Source organism: Meriones unguiculatus, chromosome 14 (genome assembly GCF_030254825.1).
Source record: "Meriones unguiculatus strain TT.TT164.6M chromosome 14, Bangor_MerUng_6.1, whole genome shotgun sequence".
NCBI classification, from domain to species: domain Eukaryota; kingdom Metazoa; phylum Chordata; class Mammalia; order Rodentia; family Muridae; genus Meriones; species Meriones unguiculatus.
The window spans coordinates 4,510,093-4,529,860 of record NC_083361.1 but is presented as its reverse complement, the minus strand read 5'-3'; the positions used below and the strand labels follow the sequence as shown (position 1 = coordinate 4,529,860).

General features: G+C 55.5%; 1 protein-coding gene across 1 annotated transcript in view; it reads left to right on the top strand.

Moving 5' to 3' along the window:
- Sipa1l3 (signal induced proliferation associated 1 like 3) overlaps nt 1–19,768 on the top strand; it is a 174,864-nt gene that overhangs the window by 152,078 nt on the left and 3,018 nt on the right. The window contains 6 exon segments of the mRNA XM_060366603.1: nt 2,099–2,320; nt 12,975–13,140; nt 13,844–14,090; nt 14,803–14,946; nt 18,297–18,432; nt 19,307–19,388. Of these exon segments, the coding sequence (XP_060222586.1) occupies nt 2,099–2,320; nt 12,975–13,140; nt 13,844–14,090; nt 14,803–14,946; nt 18,297–18,432; nt 19,307–19,388 (997 nt within the window).

The window sequence follows — 19,768 nt, the reverse complement described above, 5'->3', positions numbered from 1 at the left end:
GAAAGAAAGAAAGAAAGAAAGGAAGGAAGGAAGGAAGGAAGGAAGGAAGGAAGGAAGGAAGGAAGGAAGGAAGAAAAGAGGAAAAAAAATGTAGTGTGTTTTTTGGGTTTGGTTTTTGGTGTGTTTTTTTTTTTTTTTTTTTTTTTTTTTGGTTTTTCAAGACAGGGTTTCTTTGTGTAGCCTTGGTGGTCCTGGACTCACTTTGTAAACCAGGCTGGCCTTGAACTCACAGAGGTCCACCTGCCTCTGCCTCCCGAGTGCTGGGATCACAGGCCTGCACCACCACACCTGGCCTGTCTCTAAAAATTTGATGATAACAGTAACGGAGCCCGAGTCCAAGGTCACGTGGACAAAGTGAGGCCATGAGTGCAAAGTACTTAGGACGAGGCCCATGTGCAGCTGGGTTCAGAAATAGCAGCTGCTGCCATGCTTTACGTCTGTTTATTATGCCTTCATCCTGACGTTGTTCAGGAGAGGACAGAGGGTGGCGTGAGGGTGGTGCGCCGCCCCCATCCCATCCACCACTGTGGCCTCTCCAGCCTCAGCGGGCCCCGAAACGTGGCAGCGGCACCTGCTGCATGGAAGTGGGGGGTGCTGTATGAGGTGATGTGTGGGAAATGTTTAAAACAGGCCTAACTGTATTCAAGAGCTTTGCAGTTGGCGGCGTCACTGTCACCCAGGCCCCCAAAGGCGGGGCTGCGGCCTTCTCCTTTGTACCGTCATCCATCCAGGACCAGCTTCCAGCCCCTTCAGAGCCTGGATGGAGCAGCCACATCGCACAGGCTCACAGAGCCAAAGGGCTGTGTCCACCCCGCCTTCAGCTAAAGCCGGGCAGCGGTGCCGGGTGCCCTCCCCAACCCCCTGCCTGGTTTAGCCCCTGGACTGGTCACCCCCATACACTTGCAGCTCAGGGGTCACCGTTAGGACAAACCACTGCGCGCGTGGGGCGCAGGCTTGCAGCCTTGCCTGTCGGAAGCAACATCCAGCTCTATCCATGGGCCTCATGTCTCCATAGACACAACAGTGTTGAAGGAAGGTCTGCAGTGACCGCCTCTGCCGCTGAGGAAGCCCCGTGTAAGGTGTAATCTCCCTTTCCGCCGCCTCTGTACATTCCCGTGAGCCCCACCCACATGATCTAGTTTTCTTCTGAGTCCGATCCAATCCACTGAAGCGCTCTGAAAGTGTGTTCCGAGTAATGGGTGGGCATCTGGAACGGAGTTCGACAAAACATCTGTCCTCTATAGTTTAGCTGTTGTTTTGTTTTGCTTTGGGTTGGGTTGGTTGCTTTTGTTTTGATACAGGATCTGATGTAGTTGAGGCCAGCCAAAACCTTAGGCATTGGCCTGAGGTGATCTGGAACTCCCATCCTTTGGCTCTTCCTCGCAAGTGCTGGGAGTGCAGGCTGAGACACCATACCTAACCAGGACTAACCTTTAGAATCTTAAACTTTAAAAACAAACATCAAGGATTTGTGTTTAAGTATGTGTGTCTGCATGTCAGCACTGCAGCCATCCGAAGGTTCTCGTGGCGGCCAGAGCCACAGGACCGCTTTGGAGCTGAAGTTACATTGAGGTCCACAGGATGAGCAGAAAGCACACATAACTTCTCTTAGCTCCTAACTTAAAAAAAAAAAAAAAAGTTTAATTTTCAGTTAGGCGCAGCATTAAGTACAATCCTTATTGTAATCCCTGGAACCCCTGGAGAAGTCGAGGCAAGATTTTGCTCCGCGTTTCCGGCCAGCCTAGGAGCCGGTGTGAGACCTTGTCTCAAAAAACAAACCACAAGAAGAAACACCCAGAGTTTGGTTACAGTTGAGAAGAACCTTTGTGGCAGGGGTTTGGAGCAGGCGTCCGCCCCTGCCACCTCCACGCCCTCTCCCAGCACTTGGTGGGCTCTGTGGATCCATGCCCTGCTCCTCACTCTTGCGCATCAAGGGCCGTGCCCTGGCCCCTGCCCCTTTTCTGAGCAGCCTCTCAGAGAGACCAAGGTGGCCTTGGAACTCCTGATGCTGGGATTCCCAGTGTTGCTGGAATTTGCTGCAGCAGCCACAGGTTGTGTCTCTCTCGGGTGACTTGCTTCTTTGTCTTTGCTTTCACAGTGACATGGCCTCCAGGGCTGGCTACCCAGCTCAGGTTTACAAAGCAGCCAGCGCAGAGGCTCCTCGGCCCCCCCAGCTGTCTCAGTGCAGCCCCTTCCAGCTCTCCACATCCGTCCCCAAGTCCTTCTTCCCCAAGCAGCCTGCGCACGGCAAGCATCCAACGGGATGGAAGAGAACAGATGAGCCCCCGCCGCGGCCCCTCCCCTTCACAGACACTAAGAAGTAAGTGCCACAGAGAGACCCCCGGGCTTCCAGGGACCAGAAGACAGTGACTCACTGTGCCACCCCACACCCTGCGTTTAGAGCCGAGCACAAGACAAGTGACAAAAGCCCCTGCTCCTAGGGAACTGGCTTCCAGGGGATGACAGGCACTAAATGCAGTAAATGGGAAGCTGTAGTTGGGTGTGGCAGCATGCAGCTATGATCTCAGCCCTGGGCAGGCGCGCTGGGAGGCTAGGTGGCTTTCAGGGCTGGAACGCAGGGTTCCAGGATCGCAGGGCTCGCATGGCCAGCACTTTGTACCTGCTGTTTGCTTACTTTCTAATTCATTCATTCATTTGTCTGTGGGTTTATGTGCACACGTGTGTGAAAGCCAGAAAAAGGCAACCCTGCTCTGTTGCTCTCTGCCTATTGCTTTGAGGCAGGCCCTCTTCCTGGACATTGGTCTCCCATTTTCTCTGTTAGACTAGAGTCCGGCAAGACCCTGGGATCCTCCTCAGAGCCAGGGTTGCAGGAATGCGCAGAAGCCCGGCTTGTTATGTAGGTGCCAGGATCTGAGCTGTGCTCCTCACAATTGTGCAGCCAGCACTGTTAACTGCTGAGCCATCTCTGCAGCTCCACATAGACTGAAGGAGAGAGGAAGTGGGATGTGCAGTTAAGAAAGGGCTCTGGTACTAGGGTGTAGCTCAGCAAATCACCCGCCCAGAATCCCCCAGTGAGGGGCTGGGGTTACTCAGTGGTAGAGCCCCTGCCTAGAATCCCCCAGTGAGGGGCTGGGGTTGCTCAGTGGTAGAGCCCCTGCCTAGAATCCCCCAGGGAGGGACTGGGGTGTGGCTCAGTGGTAGAGCCCCTGCCCAGAATCCCCCAGTGAGGGGCTGGGGTGTGGCTCAGTGGTAGAGCCCCTGCCTAGAATCCCCCAGTGAGGGGCTGGGGTGTGGCTCAGTGGTAGAGCCCCTGCCCAGAATCTCCCCAGTAAGGGACTAGGGGTGTGGCTCAGCAGATCACCTGCCCAGAATCCCCCAGTGAGGGGCTGGGGTGTGACTCAGTGGTAGGGCCCCTGCCTGGAATCCCCCAGTGAGGGGCTGGGGTGTGACTCAGTGGTAGAGCCCCTGCCTAGAATCCCCCAGTGAGGGGCTGGGGTGTGGCTCAGTGGTAGAGCCCCTGCCCAGAATCTCCCCAGTAAGGGACTAGGGGTGTGGCTCAGCAGATCACCTGCCCAGAATCACCCATTGAGGGGCTGGGGTGTGGCTCAGTGGTGGAGCCCTGCCCAGAATCCCCCAGTGAGGGGCTGGGGTGTGGCTCAGTGCTAGAGCCCCTGCCTAGAATCCCCCAGTGAGGGGCTGGGGATTGACTCAGTTAAAAATATGACTCAATGATATTATTACCTAGTATCCATAAGTTACTGTTAATCTCCTGCAAAGAACTTTTAGTCTTTTTGTTGTTTGGGTGTTTGTTTGTTTGTTTGTTTGTTTGTTTGTTTGTTTCGAAGCAGGGTTTCTCTGTAGCCCTGGCTGTCCCGGACTCGCTTTGTAGAGCAGGCTGGCCTCGAGCTCCAAGAGATTGGCCTGCCTCTGCCTCCCCAAGTGCTGGGATTACAGGCATGCGCCACCTCGCCCACATGAGCTTTTAGGCTTCAACTGGAGAATGAGACAACCAGTATTTATTGTGTGCTTCCCAGATGCTAGGCTCAGTTCTGAGTTCTCTTTCACATGTCAGGGTTACTAATGGCTTAATTTAGCCAGGGACTGAGGAGAGGCCAGTCAGAAGACACCTTCCCGGGGTAGTTCTCTCCTTCCTCCCTGTGGCTCCCAGGGGTCAAACTTAGATCCTCCATTCTGGCAGCAAGCGCCTTTCCTGTCTCTCCTGCCTTCTCTAAATGCATTCGTTTATCAAAGGCTCACAATTCCATGAGGACGCGGCATCCTCCCCATTTACAGATGGGGCACCGAGCTCAGGGCTCCGTGCAGTGGAGACAGCCCTTGGATCCGAGCCCACGCAGCCAAGTCCAAACTCCTACTCTTGTGGATGAGGAGTTTCTGTGCTCCTCCGTGTGTTCTGAGCAGCTCTTCCCTGACCTGGATGGGGCTGTTTAAATTCGTGGGTGACAAAGAGCTTGCGGGGGGAGAGGCACCAGGAGACAGAGCCAGGTCCCTGGAGATGTCGGCAGGCTCTGAGAATCCAGTTCACATGGATTCCCCCAGCTGACAGCCAGAGGGGACTCTAAAAACTAGACTCTGGTCATTTGCTCTCCTTCTCACGGTCTCCAGGGGCCCCGCCCGCCCCGGTTAGTGTTGGAGGCTCAGGACCTCTGGGCAAGATCTGTACCAATGTGCCGAGTTCCTCTCACAGACTCCTGCCCAGCTCCTGCCCGATCCGTGCCGGCCCTCCATCCTGCACTCTGCTCCAGCCACACTGACCTGAGCATGCCAGCCCCTCGGCAGGAGCTTTGTGCCGGCCTGGCAGTCTCCTCCCAGACGGTGGCAGGCTAACGCCACCTCCCCAATCAGGCTTTCCAGCCGGGATAGGCGAGCCTTCGTGTCCGTGTCTCCTCCCATCTCACACTCCTCCCACCGGAAGGCAGGTGCCACTGTCTCGGTCATGGGACACCTGTGACCTGCCCAGCACACACTGGGGTAGCTTGGTCAGTAAACGTGCTCGCCATGGATCTCATTTGATTCTACAACCCCAAAAAGCAAGAGGCGCCCGCTTCTCGGTACAGCCAGAGGCCCAACCCTGTAGACCCCGTGCGCTGCCGTGTGTCCTGCGGCTGCTTTGGTGCCTTTCTCCCCTGACTCCTCATGTGTCCCGCCCCTCTGCCTCACCTGCAGCTGTGTGGATCCTCAGGCCCCTCGAAGGGAGGGATGCAGACGCACACTGCAGAAACGATGGTCTCACGGTTCTGGAGGGCTCGGCAGGGTTCTGGAGGGTTCCGAGGGCTCTCCCACCGCTGGCTGTGGGGGAAACACGTCTGCTTCATGGGCCTCTCTGGTGTCATCTGCTTCGCCGCCTTACACTGGCCCTCCCCAGCAGGAGGGGCTGCTTCACTTCCCAGAAGGACCTCTCCCTCTGGGGGGCTGTGGCACTTTCTCCGGTCCTGTCAGATTAGGGCCCACCCTGGTGGCTTCATTTCAGCCTGATGGGCTCCCCAAAGTGAGGTCACATTATTTTGTGGTTTTTTGTTTTTGTTTTTCAGATTGAACCCAGTACCTTGCACATGCTAGACAAGCTTTCTACCCGTGATCTGGATCACACACACACACACACACACACACACACACACTTTTTTCCCCGCCTGATGCTGGCAGTGGAATCCAGGACCTAGTAAACAGCAGGCAACATTTTTGTTCTCTGAGCTACATCCCCAGCCCTTGGTTTTTTAAGACAGAAACTTGGCCTGCGTCTGGCTTAGGGTTGTAGATGTGTGTCACCATGTCTGGCTACAGATATATTTGTTAAAGTCACAAATGTAAAAGACTGACTGAATGCTCTACTTTTTAGGATTTATCTATTTTTCTTTTCTGTGTTTTGCCTGTGTTATGGTATGTGCGCCCTGTGCATGCCTGGTGCCCATAGAAGCCAGAAGAGGGCATTGGATCCCCCCATACTGGAGTTACAGGCAGCTGTGAGCCACCATGCGGGTGCTGGGAGCTGAACCTGGTCCTCTGCAAGAGCAGAAACCATTGTTGACCACTGAGCCACCTCTCCAGGCCTGACTTGGTGCTTATGGAGTTGCCTGGCAGGAGGCGGTTATTTTATTTTCCAGAGGTCACACCAGGGCCTTGTGCCTCCTAAGCAATGTCCTCTCCACTGAGTCGCACCCCAGCCACGGAGCTTTTTACTCAAACCCTCCCGAACACCTCCAGATGGAGGCCTTGCCACTTCCACACTCTTGAGGCATCGCACCCAGCTTTTCAGAAAACACTGTTGTTGACTCCTGGCCAAACTCCCTGAGCTCAGACACCCGCCACTGAAATCTGACACTGTTGCTGGGGGTCAGGCTTGGTGGTAGAAGTCTTGCCTTGCCTGCACAAGGTTTCCAAACCTAGGGTGTCACCAGATGTGTCGGCACAGAACCCAGAAGGGAGAAGTTGGTGTTCCAGACCGGAAGACCTGTCACAGCCCTGGATTTCCCTTCCCCAAGGCCACCAGAGCACTTAGCAGGCCTACTCGCTGTCTCCGCCTCCTTTTCATAGACCCCGGCTATGGGTGGCTAACAGTCCGAGCAGGCCTTGTCTAAAGCTTGATGTCCCCCAGGACCACACTGCAGCCAGCGCAGGGGACAGGTCAGCCAGGGTTGCTGCCTAGCCCTGTACCCTCCTGGGGACCCCACAAGAAGGGCCGTGTTCTTGCCCCATTTCCCAGAGGTACACCATTAGTACCTCCCCCAAGGACCCCCAGTAGACAAGGCAGAGCAAATTCAGGACCCAAACCAAGGCTGTCTTGTCTCTCAGACCCAGGCACGGGGACCAGGTACAAAATGGCATACTCCTCTTCTGGGAGAGACTTCTTGGGGGAAAATGATGTCCTGTGTTCATGCACACGCTGTGTGCTGATGAAAAATGGTCTGAGCTGGGGAAGGGCAGGCCGTGAGCTGCTGGGACCGAGCACCCACCACAACAGAGCCGTCAGGTCAGCCCTGGCCAACAGCTCTGCCTCAGAGGTGGCCAGGCAGCCTCTCTTGCTTGCTCTCCGGTGAGTGGCCTGCCTTCACTCCGCCACCAGAGGGATGGCTAGACATGGGGTCCGCCAGTGGCCATATCTCAGGATCCGTCTCTTTAAACTGTGGCGCAGGGAGGCTGTGGGGACTCAGGGTCATCCAAAGCCTACAAGCACAGGACTGGCTGGTGAAGGGCATGGCAGCCTGGGAGGCCACACTGCGGCAGAGGCGCGGGAGGCAGAAGCCTCTGCATCCTTGGAGCCTCCCCCTCAAAGGCTGATCAGGCCGAAAGGCTGGCACCAGCTCACAGCGAGGTGGCTCTGTGCTCAGACACGGTTCAGGTTGCTAAGGCACACTTCAGCCTGTCCTTTGGACTTCAGCCGCGCGGATACTGATTCCTCGGTGCCTCCGCACGCCATGTCATAGAGACCCTTGTCTGAGGGACCCAGAACAAGGCACAGGAGGCCCCCAGAGTAGCTTTTACTGATACCACAGGGCCTGCAGCATAGTTGAGGGGCAGTCAGGAAGACAGGCCCCAGTCACCGCTGAGGATCCGGGCGTGAACGCCCACGTCCAGGAAGATGGACGACCCACTCACACAGTGCCACGGAGTATACCGTGGAAACCCACGGCAGCAAGGAGCAGCCCAGGACCTGGGAGAGCGAGCAGTCCCCAGGAAGAAACAGGTCAACCGCACCTGCTACCCGAAGCTGCAGTGACAGTAATCCCGGGGTTCAGAATAGTTCACGTCAAGCTCCTAGAATGTCAGTGCCCTCGCCAGGGATGTGAAGCTGGCGCTGGAGCCCATTCCTCATGGCTGCCTGAGCAATGCACACAGTTACACACACACACGACACTCAGCATGGCTCCAGCCTGCATGCTGAGCGCTGCTTGTCTCACAAGCAAGTCACTATTGGTTCAGAAGAGCTGAAGGACATGGCTAGCCTCAGTTTCCCCAGCTACGACGCTGAAGATGGTAGTGCTTCTGCCATGGAAGGGGAATGTGGGTTCAGTGGGCTGTGGGGGCCGGCTTCCAGCGGTCGACTGCTGCTTCCAGGCTCCGTTCTTCCTGGGGCTCAGGAACCCCCCAGATCCAGCTCAGTGCCGCCAAGACAAGAGCCACAGGAGCCTCTCGATGGGCACCAATTACCCACAAACAGTAGGACTGTCCCTACCTTTTCCCATTGGCCTCTGCCAGCCATGTTGGCAGAGCCCTCAGCCCTGCCAGGCTGACAGCCGTACTAATTAGCTTAATTAACCTGGGCCCAGGGGAGCCATCCCATTTGGAGGCCAGAGTGCCACGTCGGCTGGGATGGCACACAGCCACACCTGACTCACTGCTTGTCTGCACTCCCGCCCTGCCTGTGACAGGAGGAAATGCTGCTGCCGTTTCCTCTCCTGCCGGGGCCTCCCCCTCCTGTTATGTCCACACCGCGTATGCGCAGTGCTTGTAGCGTGTGGGGCTCCGTGTGGGTGCTGGGAACGGAACCAGGGCCCTCGAGAAGAGCAGCCGGTCCCCTCCACCCCCGGGCCAGCCCCCCCAGCCCGCCCCCCCAGCCCCACAGCTTCCTTTGTGGTGGTTCTCTTTCTGACAGAATTCAAACGCAGCATGGCGAACTCTGAGTTCACACAGTGTGGGCAGTCAGAGCTCTGTCTAGGAGCGCTGGAGCGCTGGACAGAGCCTTGAGCGCGGTGCGCTCCTCCACTTGTGCTTTGAAAGGTTAAATACGGAAGGCAGAAAAGTAAATACTGCAGAATGTTTAGGGTTTTGTCTTAGTTGTTGAGTTGTTTTAGTTGGGGGCAGTTGTTGGGGTCGGTGGTGGTTTGGATTAAGTGTGTGTGTGTGTGTGTGTGTGCGCGCGCGCGCGCAGACCTGTGGAGTCAGAGGACGACTTTCAGGAGTAAGTTCTCACTCCCACTGCAGATCCAGGGATGAAATTCAGCTTGTCAGTCTTTCATAACAAGCAGTTTCTTTTCTTTTCTTTTCTTTTCTTTTCTTTTCTTTTCTTTTCTTTCTTTCTTTCTTTCTTTCTTTCTTTCTTTTCTTTCTTTTCTTTCTTGCCGTTTGCAACTCTCAGCACCCAGGGCCATCTTGAACTCACAGTCCCCCTACCTCAGCCCCCTGAATGCTTCAGTTATGGGAGTGTGCACGTTTGTGGCTCCTTTCCCCCTTTGGTGTAGATCAACACGTCACAGCGTGCTTTCTCCGTAGAATAGTGTACAACCACCAGCCCCAAGATCATTAGATTCAGACAACTGTGGAGACCAGAGAGCTAGATGAAGAAGAAACAATAAGTGGTGTTGAAGTCACACTCTTTCTGAGGGAATTATTTGTATCGGCATTTTAGGATGAAGCTCAGTGGTAGAGCCCCTGCCTGGAATCCCCCAGTGAGGGGCTGGGGTGTGGCTCAGTGGTGGAGCCCCTGCCTAGAATCCCCCAGTGAGGGGCTGGGGTGTGGCTCAGTGGTAGATCCCCTGCCTAGAATCCCCCAGTGAGGGGCTGGGGTGTGGCTCAGTGGTAGAGCCCCTGCCTAGAATCCCCCAGTGAGGGGCTGGGGTGTGGCTCAGTGGTAGTACAATTGTTTATCATCCTCAGAGGGTTTTTGTTGTTATTGTTATTGTTTTTTTAAGTCCATGCTAGGCATGGACTTTGCCCCTGAGCTATACCTCTCGCCCTGCTGCATATAATCTGCAAGTTGTATTAGCTCCATAGATAGGACCCATACATGTTCTCTGCATCATGTGTTCCTGTGGCTTTTCTAAGTGAGACCTTCCCCGAAGCAGAACTGCCTGTGTAGAGAAAGTACCCATTTCAGTGTCTTCCGTGGGTCTTTTTATACTCTCTCCAGAGGGGGGCTGGACGCTTCTTCTGCAGAAGCTATTCTGAGACAGACCTGCTCCTCACCAGGGCAGAGGAACCTGCAGTGAGGCTCCTGGGGGAGGGGAGGCCTGCCAGCCGCCTCAGGAGAGCATCGGAGTGTGTTCTGCCTGCGCCTGTCTGTCCTTCTGCCTCTTCCTGCTCTCCTCCCAGCTGTAAGCTTTTAATTTGTCCAGAGAATTCCTTTCCCGTAAGGGACAGAGATAGCTTACCTTAGGCCTGCGGGTTGATTTAGGCAGGAATATGGCCGGACAAGAAAGCCCGCTGCCCTCTCTGCCTGCCTTTGTTAAAAATCGCAAAGGCGGCCACGGAGAAACAGAAAGAGAATGCAGACTTCAGAGCCTCCTGCAGCCCAAGACGTCTGCCTTCATTTCTGGGCTCAGAGACGCTTTCTTTCTCCAGTAACAAATGGGGAAGGCCAGGTGCCAGTCTGCTTTAGGCTGCTTGTGACACACATTTGTGGTAAAATAGACTCAGTTCAGGAGAGAGAGCCTTTCACCATGCAGTGTGACTCCTGCTCTCCAGAGGTGATCTTTAGCCCTCACGCCCCCAGGAAACGGTGTTCTGTAAGCAAAGCGTAGTTTGCAAATCAAACATGCTCATGTGTCAGGCATCATATTAGTCTTTCAGTCTAATATAAACATGTGATATAAACATGACAGAGGTATGGTGGCTCGGGCCTCCATCCTGAGCACTCAGGAGGCTGAGGCAGGAGGACAGTGTGTCCAGGCCAGCCTGAGAAGACCCTCTTTCAAAAAAGCCAAGCAGAAGAACAAAGGAAGGGCTGAGGGCTGAGGTGTATTTCAGTAATAGAGTGCTTACCCAGCATGCATGAGGCCCTGGGTTTGATCCCATCGTCACAAAGAAATTAACTAAGTTTTAAAATAAGGGATGTGGAGATGGCTCAGTGGTTCCGAGCACTGGCCTCTTTTCCAGGGGATCCAGTGCCGCCTTCTGTCCCCTGGGCACCAGGCAGAGGAGCATACTGCACAGACATACGTGCAGGCAGGACACACATACACATAAATAAAACTTAAAATTGAAAATAGAGATGATGGCATGTGTCTTTAATCCCAGTACTCTGGAAACAGAGGAAACTGGGTGTGTATAAGTTCAAGGCCAATGTGGGCTACACAGCAAGTTTGTTCTAGAATATCCAGAGCTACAGAGAGAGACCATCTCGAAACAAACAAACAAACAAAAAACACCACAAAAATAAGTGTGAATGGCTTTTTTGTTTTTTGTTTGCTTGTTTGGTTCTTGTTTTTATTTATTTATTGTGTGTGTCTGTGTGTGTATGTCTGTGTCTGCAGGCCAGAAGAAGGTATTGATTCCCCTAGAGTTGGAGTGACAAGTGTGACAAGTGGTTGTGAGCCACCCACCATAGGATTTGGGAACCAAACTTGTGTCCTCTGGAAGAGCAGCAAGCTCAGAGCCATCTCTCCAGCCCTCCTGTGGTTTGGCTGGTATTTCCAGATGGCAGATGCGGTTCAGATTTTGAAGATGGCTCCACCTAAGTGTTAGGATTGCTGCCACACCTGGCATGCGGCACAGGCTGAATCTAATGGGACTTGGGGCTTAGTGTGTGCTGGACAAACACTCTGCCAACTGAGCCACACACAGCCCCTGCTGTGCAGGTTCAGAGCCTGGTGCGAGGTGTGGTCTCATCAGGCCTTTGTTCCTTTCACCGTTTCTCCTTAGAAGCGGAAGGACTCAGGTCAGAGCCCGGGTTTTCAGCAGGGTGTCAGTCTTGGGCCAGGCCACAGACAGGCAAGAGGAGGCCTGCAAGTGACACTGGCCCTGGGGGCTTCTGGGTAGAAGGCAAGGAGCCGTGGGGGAGCAGGCTGGTTGGCAGAGAGCCGGGAGCCACAAGGGCCTCAAACATCTGCTTCTGTCAGATCCCAGAGCCGTTCTCCGAGGCATTCTCCAGCTGTGCCACACTGTCTCGCTCACTTTTCTATTGCTGTGAAGAGACTGTGACCAAGGCAACTTGTAAAAGAAAGTGTGTATTTGGGGCTAACAGTTTCAGAGGGTTAGAGTGCATGGCCATCATGGCCGGGAGCATGGTGGCAGGCAGGCCGGCAGGCAGGCACTGGAACGGTACTGAGAGCTTACTTCTTGAGATACAACCCCTAGGGAGGGACAGACACTGGGAATGGGGAGAGATTTTGGAGCCTCAAAGCCTACCCCCAGTGCCACACCTCCAACTCCTTTCCAAATAGTTCCACCAGCTGGGGACAGGGACCAAGTATTCAGACAGATGAGCCTGTGGGGGCCGCTGTCATCCGAATGTAGGGGGACTCGTCCGAGAGCCCGCAGCAGGAGCAGGCAGGGCCAGGATTGAGAGCCAAGCCTGTTCTCCTGTTCTCTCCTGGGCCCAGTGACCCCAGAGGTAAGCTCTGGAAGCTGTGGAGACAGAGCTGCAGGTCAGCACGGTGAAGAGTGAGGAGGAGAAAGCCCTCTGCTTCCCATCTGCCCTCTGGATTGGGAGACCAAGCCTAGGGTGGCAGCAGTTGGGCCTCGGGACCCTGTGGTACAGGGGGAGTGTGTTGTCCCATGTGACAGGACAGGACAGCCCACCCGACCTACCCTATTCTGAGAGCAGAGGTGAGGGCTCTCTGGACCACCCCATCATTCTTGTCGGGGCCGTGCTCAGGAGCCCTGCCACTGTCCATCCTCCTAACGCACATCAGAACCCAAGACTGGCCGGCTGTCAGCTCAGAACAATCATGGGTCCCGCTGTGGCTCTCACAGTCTGTCTGCCCCTGGTTTCTCCAGGCCTCACCTCCTCCCACTCTTCCACCTGGAACGTCCCTCCAGGTGATTCCGCCCTTGTTCCCCTCCCCCCAGCTGTCACCCCTCCCAAGACTCTACCTGGCCTGATTTGAGACACGTTCCTGTCTCTTGAGTAGAGTCAACTGTGTTCGCTTGCCTAGACTGCAGGTTCCCCTGTAGTCCCTGCCCGCTGGCTCACGGCCCTCGGAATAGGCCCGGTCCCAGCGGGTCCCCAGCACAGACAAGTGTGCCCAGAGGCAGGTGACAGAGGAGGAACAGCCGTTTGTTGGTGGTGGCTAGCCTTCCCCGCTCCAGATGGTCCTCTGACTCCACTGTTCTCATTCCAGACAGGTGGACACCAACACAAAGAATGTCTTTGGTCAGCCACGGTTGAGGGCGTCCCTGCGAGACCTCCGGTCCCCACGGAAGAACTACAAGTCTACCGTCGAAGACGACCTGAAGAAGCTCATTCTCATGGACAGCCTGGGGCCAGAACAGGATCGGGACCCTGGGGTGCGTGGCTGCTGGAGCGCGAGAGGGGCCCGGTGCGCTCCCCTCGGGCCCAGCCTTCGGTGTCTGCTGGTCCCTGCGGTGTGCAAGTGGGGAGGGAGCCTGTTGTCAGTTAGGGCCAGAACCAGCACTGAGCCAGCCGGGGAAGGCCCCGGAGACGCTGGGTCTTCTCATGACTTTCTCCCAGAGCCCAAGAGGGCAATGGTCGTAGCCAGCTGCTCAGAGCACAGCGTCCAGGAGCAGGGTGGGCGCCCGGGAGCATCTTGGGCTCTCATTCCCCAGAGACAGTGAGACCAAAGCAGCAAGCACTGTGGTGCCTCCACTGCCCCTGCCTAGCCCACAGTCGGGCAGGCAGTCTGTGGGGACTGGGACAGCTCTTCGCTGGGCACCATGGCACATACCTGTAGTCCCAGCTCTCAGGAGACTGAGGCAGTAGGACCACGTTTCAGGCCAGCCTGGGCTACGTGGCTAGCTGCGACCATGCTGTAAGTCAGTGATGAAGCTCTTGTATAAGGCTCCAGCTGGAGGCCGGGATCAGAAGCCATGGCCCCAAGGCAGGGGTAGGGGCCCCTTGGGGAAGTCTCATGGTTTGACCAGTCAGAGTACAGAAATGGACGTTGGGTGGGTAAGAACTTGCCAAGAAGCCGCTGAGGACGGGGACCAGAAGCCCAGCGTGCCAACCCCTTGCCCCACCCTGTCTTGGCAGCAGTCCCCCCAGAAGAGCCTGCAGCGGACACTGTCGGACGAGAGCCTGTGCAGCGGGCGCAGGGAGCCCAGCTTTGCCAGCCCCGCCAGCCTGGAGCCCGGGCTGCCCAGCGACGTGCTCTTCACCAGCACCTGCACCTTCCCCTCCAGCACCCTGCCCGCCCGCCGCCAGCACCAGCACCCCCACCCACCCAGCGGGGCGCCCAGCACCATGGCAGCCGCCGGCAATGGCTTCCCAGAGAAGAAATGTGAGCGTGGGCACACCAGGGCTGGGAGGGGGGCACCGCAGGTGGGGCACCCGGTCCTGTGAGGGAGGGAAGGGCGCGCACGTGCTCCAAGGGACCTCAGATACTGCTGGCCAAACACAGGGTCACCCGAGCCCAGAGGAAGTCAGACTCCTCAAGGACACGTGCTTACGCCCTCAGCTCCCCAGTGACTCTGCCCCAACAGCCTGGTCACAGCAGCCTCCCCACTCACCCCAGCCTTACAGACAGAATACCAGGATGCTGGATATTTGCTGCAAGAACAAATTTGGAGGTTACCCCAAGCCTTTGATTAGCCATATTGCTGTGGGGACGGCCAGGTAGCCTGTCTGTACATCCAGGGTGGCCTGCACACCCCCTCAGGAGGGACCATGACACTTGAGGTGAAAGAACGGAGTCTCGTGGTGACCACAAGGCTCATTTCTCGTTGTCGCTTCTCCGCCCTCTCTCAGCCACCCCGGCCTTCTCGGTGTTCCTTAAGCCTCGGGGACTTGATGCCAGCTCTAGCACAGGCTTGCTCTCTCCCAGGTCTCCCATTGCTCTGAGGTCACCTCAGCCTCCCTGGTGCCATAGAGACATGCTGCCCACACAGATACGTGGCATCATGGCGCCCTCGCTGCGCCGGAGCCTGATGCATACCTGAGTAGGGTCCCACCTACACTCTGAGCCACCTCCCTGTCTCCACTTTCTCACACAGCCGCCATCTCGGCCTCGGAGCTCTCGCTGGCTGACGGGCGGGACCGGCCCCTGCGGCGGCTGGACCCTGGAATGATGCCGCTGCCGGACACGGCCGCCGGCCTGGAGTGGTCCAGCCTAGTGAATGCTGCCAAGGCCTATGAAGGTGGGTAGCCTCCGCCCACCCTCCGTGGGGGCCTATTCTGAGAGGATGACGGGGGAGGGCTTGTGGCTCTGCTGTACCTCCCACGTGGGTGCCAGAGTCAGGGAGAGCAAAGCTAAAGCCTTGCGCTGTCATTTGCTGACCATGCAACCCAGAAGGGCTGACCTCTTCTGATGCCCACTGGTGGCCTGCTGAGGAAGGTCCCCCGCCGGTGGCCCGGGCTACAGAAGGGCTGTTTGAAACACTCCGTGCGAGAAACGGGGCCAGAGCAAGCGCTCCACAAACAGTGCTCAAAGAAACCAAACCCCAAAACAACCCAGGCGCGCTAGGCCGGTCTACATAGCAAGTTCCAGGACAGCCGGGGTTGGTACAGAGACCCTGTCAATAAATTAAGCCAGTCAGTCCTGGTTGAACAAACTCCATGTGACGCTTTTAAATTCAGCAGCTCGAGTAGGGCGGCGCTCGGTCCTTCCAGCTGGATGCCGTTTGCCCGGGCCTTACCGTCTGACAGAGATGACTGTGAGAGCCCTCGCCGTCGTATCCCACCTCCGCAGCTGTAGCTTTCCTCAGGGCAGCCTTCCCCTCCTGGGCACTTCCTTCCTGCTCTCAGCCCCTCAGCCCGTGGCTGGACCCTTCTCACACTGGCCATTTGAGAGCACAGTGGTAGAGTGTGTGTAAGACTCTGGGTGGGGTTTTGGTTGGTTGGTTTGGGTTTGGTTTTTTGTTGTTGTTTTGTTTTTGTGGAGTTTGGAATGTTTTGGGTTTTGTTTTTTTGTTTTTTTGTTTGTTTTTGTTTTTGTTTTTGGTTGTTCTTTTTAAATATTTTTTTATTATTTATTTACATGTACATGCGTGTATATGTGCATTTGCCGGAGGTTGCGGCATCCCATGGAGCTAAGGTTGTAAGCTGCCCGATGTAGCGGCTGGAAATTGAACTCAGGTCCTCTGCAAAACAATATGCGTTCTTAACCACTGAGCCATCTCTCTAGCTCCTTTTGGTTTTTCCAGACAGGATTTCTCTGTATAGCCCTGACTGTCCTGGAACTCACTCTGTAGACCAGGCTGGCCTTGAACTTGGAAATCCACCTGCCTCTGCCTTCCAAGTGCTGGGATTAAAGGTGTGCGCCACCACCTCCTAGTCATAAGACACTGGGTTTGATCCCCAGTGCTGAATGAACAGTTGAATGAATGGCTCTGTCTGTCTGTCTGTCTGCTGTCTGTCTTAGAGAGATCTCATGTAGCCCAGATTAGTCTCAAGCTGACCATGTAGCCCAGGCTAGCCTTGAACTCCTTCCTGTAGTCATCCACTAAGTACTAGGATTATAGGTGTGTGCCACTGTGCCTAGCTCAGAATTGCCCAGACCAGCCTCAGACTTGCTGTCCCTCTGCCTCGGCCTCTCCAGTGCTGGACTCTCAGGGAGGCGGCACCACCAGTGACAGCCCAGCCGCTTTAAGCTCTTTGCAGTTCAGAAATGCCTGGCCTCTCAGCTCAGCCTAGGTTACCATCACCACATGGCGCTCTCCAAACTCACCTCTATCCAAAGGACTGTGGTAGGAAAGCAAGAGTGGTTTTAATTAAAATGGGGTTTCTGTGGTTGTGTGGACCATGTGCTCTGCCACTTAGCAGTAGCCACAAGGGCACCAGATTTACCTGACATCCCACTACCTGACAGTGTCAGGATAAGCATTACTTAGATTCTTGACCTCGAGAGGGAGAGCAAGCAGTGGGGACAGGACCAGATCTAAAAAATAGGAGCTCAACTGGCTGGCTCCCAGCAGAGGAAGTACCAAATGGGTTGACAAGGAAACCAGAGCCTGCCGCCTACATGTGATCTCCAGCTTTGCCTGGGAGGAAGCCTTGTGACAAGCCATTAACCCCTCATGCCTCAGTTGCTCATCTGTAAAAATCTCAGTCTGCCCTTCAAGTTGTGAATATTGGATGAACTTGTATGGTGCTTAAGAACCACTGCAGTGCAGAGATGAGCAGCAGTAGAGCCCCTGCCTGGAATCCCCCAGTGAGGGGCTGGGGTATGGCTCAGTTAGGGTAGAGCCCCTGCCTAGAATCCCCCAGTGAGGGGCTGGGGTGTGGCTCAGTGGTGGAGCCCCTGCCTAGAATAGATACGATATAGTCATGCTATAGTATGAGCCTTAATAGTTCTTGTGAGTTTCTGAACAATTTTGGATACTCAGCTGCTAAGAGCCAGGAAAAGCACAGGAGTCTGCCTGCACTGCATAGCAAGATCCTGTTTAAAATCTTCAGATTCTGGCCTGGAGAAATGGTTTACTGATTAAGAAAACTTGCTTCACTTCCAGAGGACCTGAATTTGGTTCCCAGGCCCACACTGGGCGGCTGACAACCACATGTAACTCTACCTCCAAAATCTGATATTCTCCTCTGGCTTCCCAGGCACCCACATGTGTGGCATACACTCACACAGACAAATATATGCATATAAATGTAAATTAAAAAGAAAAGGGAAAGGAGCCAGGTGGTGGTGGTGTGTGGCTTTAACCCAGCACTTGGGAGGCAGAGGCAGGCGGATCTCTGAGTTCTAGTACAGGCTGATCTACAGAGCCAGTTCCAGGACAGCCGGAGCTAATAGAGAAACCCTGTCTCAAAAAAGAAAAGCCGGACAGTGGTGGTGCAGTGGTGGTGCACACCCTTAATCCTAGCCCTTGGGAGTGGGGGCACAGAGGCAGGCGGATCTTTGCGAGTTCGAGGCCACCCTGGTCTACAGAGGGATTTTCAGGACAGTCAGAGCTGTTACACAGAAGAACTTTGTCTCAATAAAACCAAGGGAAAAAAAGAAAGAAAAAGACAAACGGAGCTAGAAAAAAGAAGAGAGAGTAAAAAAGAAGAGAAAAAGGAAGACAAATAATCTTAGGAAGCCAGCCAGGCGTGATGGTTCATATCTAATTACAGCAGTAAAAAGGATGAGACAAGCCAGGTATGGTGGTGCATGTCTTCAGTCCCAGCCTGGGCTACAAAGTGAGTCCAGGACAGCCAAGGCTACACAGAGAAACCCTGTATCCAAAAAAAGAGACAGAGAGAGAGAAAAAGAAAAAGAAAGCTGAGACAGGAGGATTGCCAGCCTTAAGGCCAGCCTGAACTACAGAATGACACCTTGCTTTAAAAAAAAAAAAAAAAAAAGGTGGCTCATGTCTATAATCTAAGCATCCAACAGGCTGAGACAGGAGAGTAACTATGAGTTCCAAATGAGACCTGACTCAGAGGGGTCAGTAGGAAGGGACAGACAGAGCTAGAGATTGGCATGAAGAAATGTGGGGAGGAAGCCAGGGCCTGCCGGGCCTCCCCCAGAAGACGTTAATCCCCTTTGTTTTCTCCTCGGCAGTGCAAAGAGCCGTGTCACTCTTCTCTCTAAATGACCCAGCCCTGAGCCCAGACATCCCTCCTGCACACAGCCCTGTGCACAGCCACCTAAGCCTGGAACGGGGCCCGCAGACTCCTAGAACCACCCCTACCATGAGGTAAGTTTCCCTGGAAACTTGGGGTCCACCACCCCAGAGCTTGGCAGTGCCTGTGCACAAGACGCTGCAAACCGCCCTATTGCTCCAGGGCAGACGGCCCCTCACCTGCTAGCCAGAGCTGTGCCCTGGGGCCAGCAGTGGCCAGGCAGCTTTGTCCCTACCCTCACCGATGGCCCAGGACATGGAGTCAACAGACCCTCGTACTTCCAGCTCTGAGCCGTACCCCAGAGCATCCCCCAGCCTCCCAGCTGTCTCCCGTCCCCTCTCTGGTGGGTCCCCGTGACGATGCAGGTTTGCCCCTCACGTCACATTTTACAGTCTGTGCTGCTGGAGGGAGGACAAGGAGACAGGGGCCGCTTTGTCATCTCAGCCCCAGCTGCTCCTCTGAGATGCACTGTGATGAGTGCTCATACCCCGCAGAAAGCGGAGGCCGGGCAGAGAGAGCTCTGCCTGAGCTGAGGGGCAGAGGAGAGCCAGGAGGACGCAGCAGCCTCACCTGCGCCCCTCCCCACGCCCTCCAAGTGTAAGAGCCCGAAGTGGCTCTTCAGAGGAAAGGACTGACCACTCAGAATGAGCGAGATGCACCCCAGCACGCGCATGCGTGCGCACACACCTTCTCAGGGGCAGACGCATATCTCAGGAGAGCACCCCACCTAGCTTGGGCCTAGCCAGGGCTTCCTCAGCCTGCTGGTAGGCTGGGTCCAAGGGCGAGAAGGGAGCTGCTCATCCGTGCCTTACACCCCCTGGACTTTCTGGTGAGGCCTCACCAGAGACCAGTGGGCCCACACCCCAAGTCTTTCCCAGTTGTGAGTAAGAACCCTCCTCCGGGGAGGTGGCAGGCCTCAGGATTGACCCCACCCCCTTGCCTCTCCAGCGAGGAGCCACCCCTGGACCTGACAGGCAAGGTGTACCAGCTGGAGGTGATGCTGAAGCAGCTGCACACAGACCTGCAAAAGGTGAGGCCGACAGGGTGCCGCCCGCCTTACGCCTGGCATGCGCAAGGCTCGAGGTTCCTAGCATCGCCTGAGGTGGGCTTGCTGCCACCTGTGATCCCAGCACTCGGGTCACGGAGGCAGGAGAATGGAAGGCCAGGGTCATCCTCTGCTGCAGATTGAATTTGTAGTGAGCCTGAGGTCCACGAGCCCGGGTCCGTAAGTAATTATAAATGAGAGGCAGATGTTGGCCATCGGAGGAGAGCGATTCTGCAGGACACTCACGCAAGCGGGAGTCTGTGGCCGATGAGAGCGAGCGCTTTAGTCCAGCCTCATAACATCCATATAATAAACCAGGCAGCTCACAGGCGTGTAACCCGAGCTCTGAGTGGCACAGAGGCAGG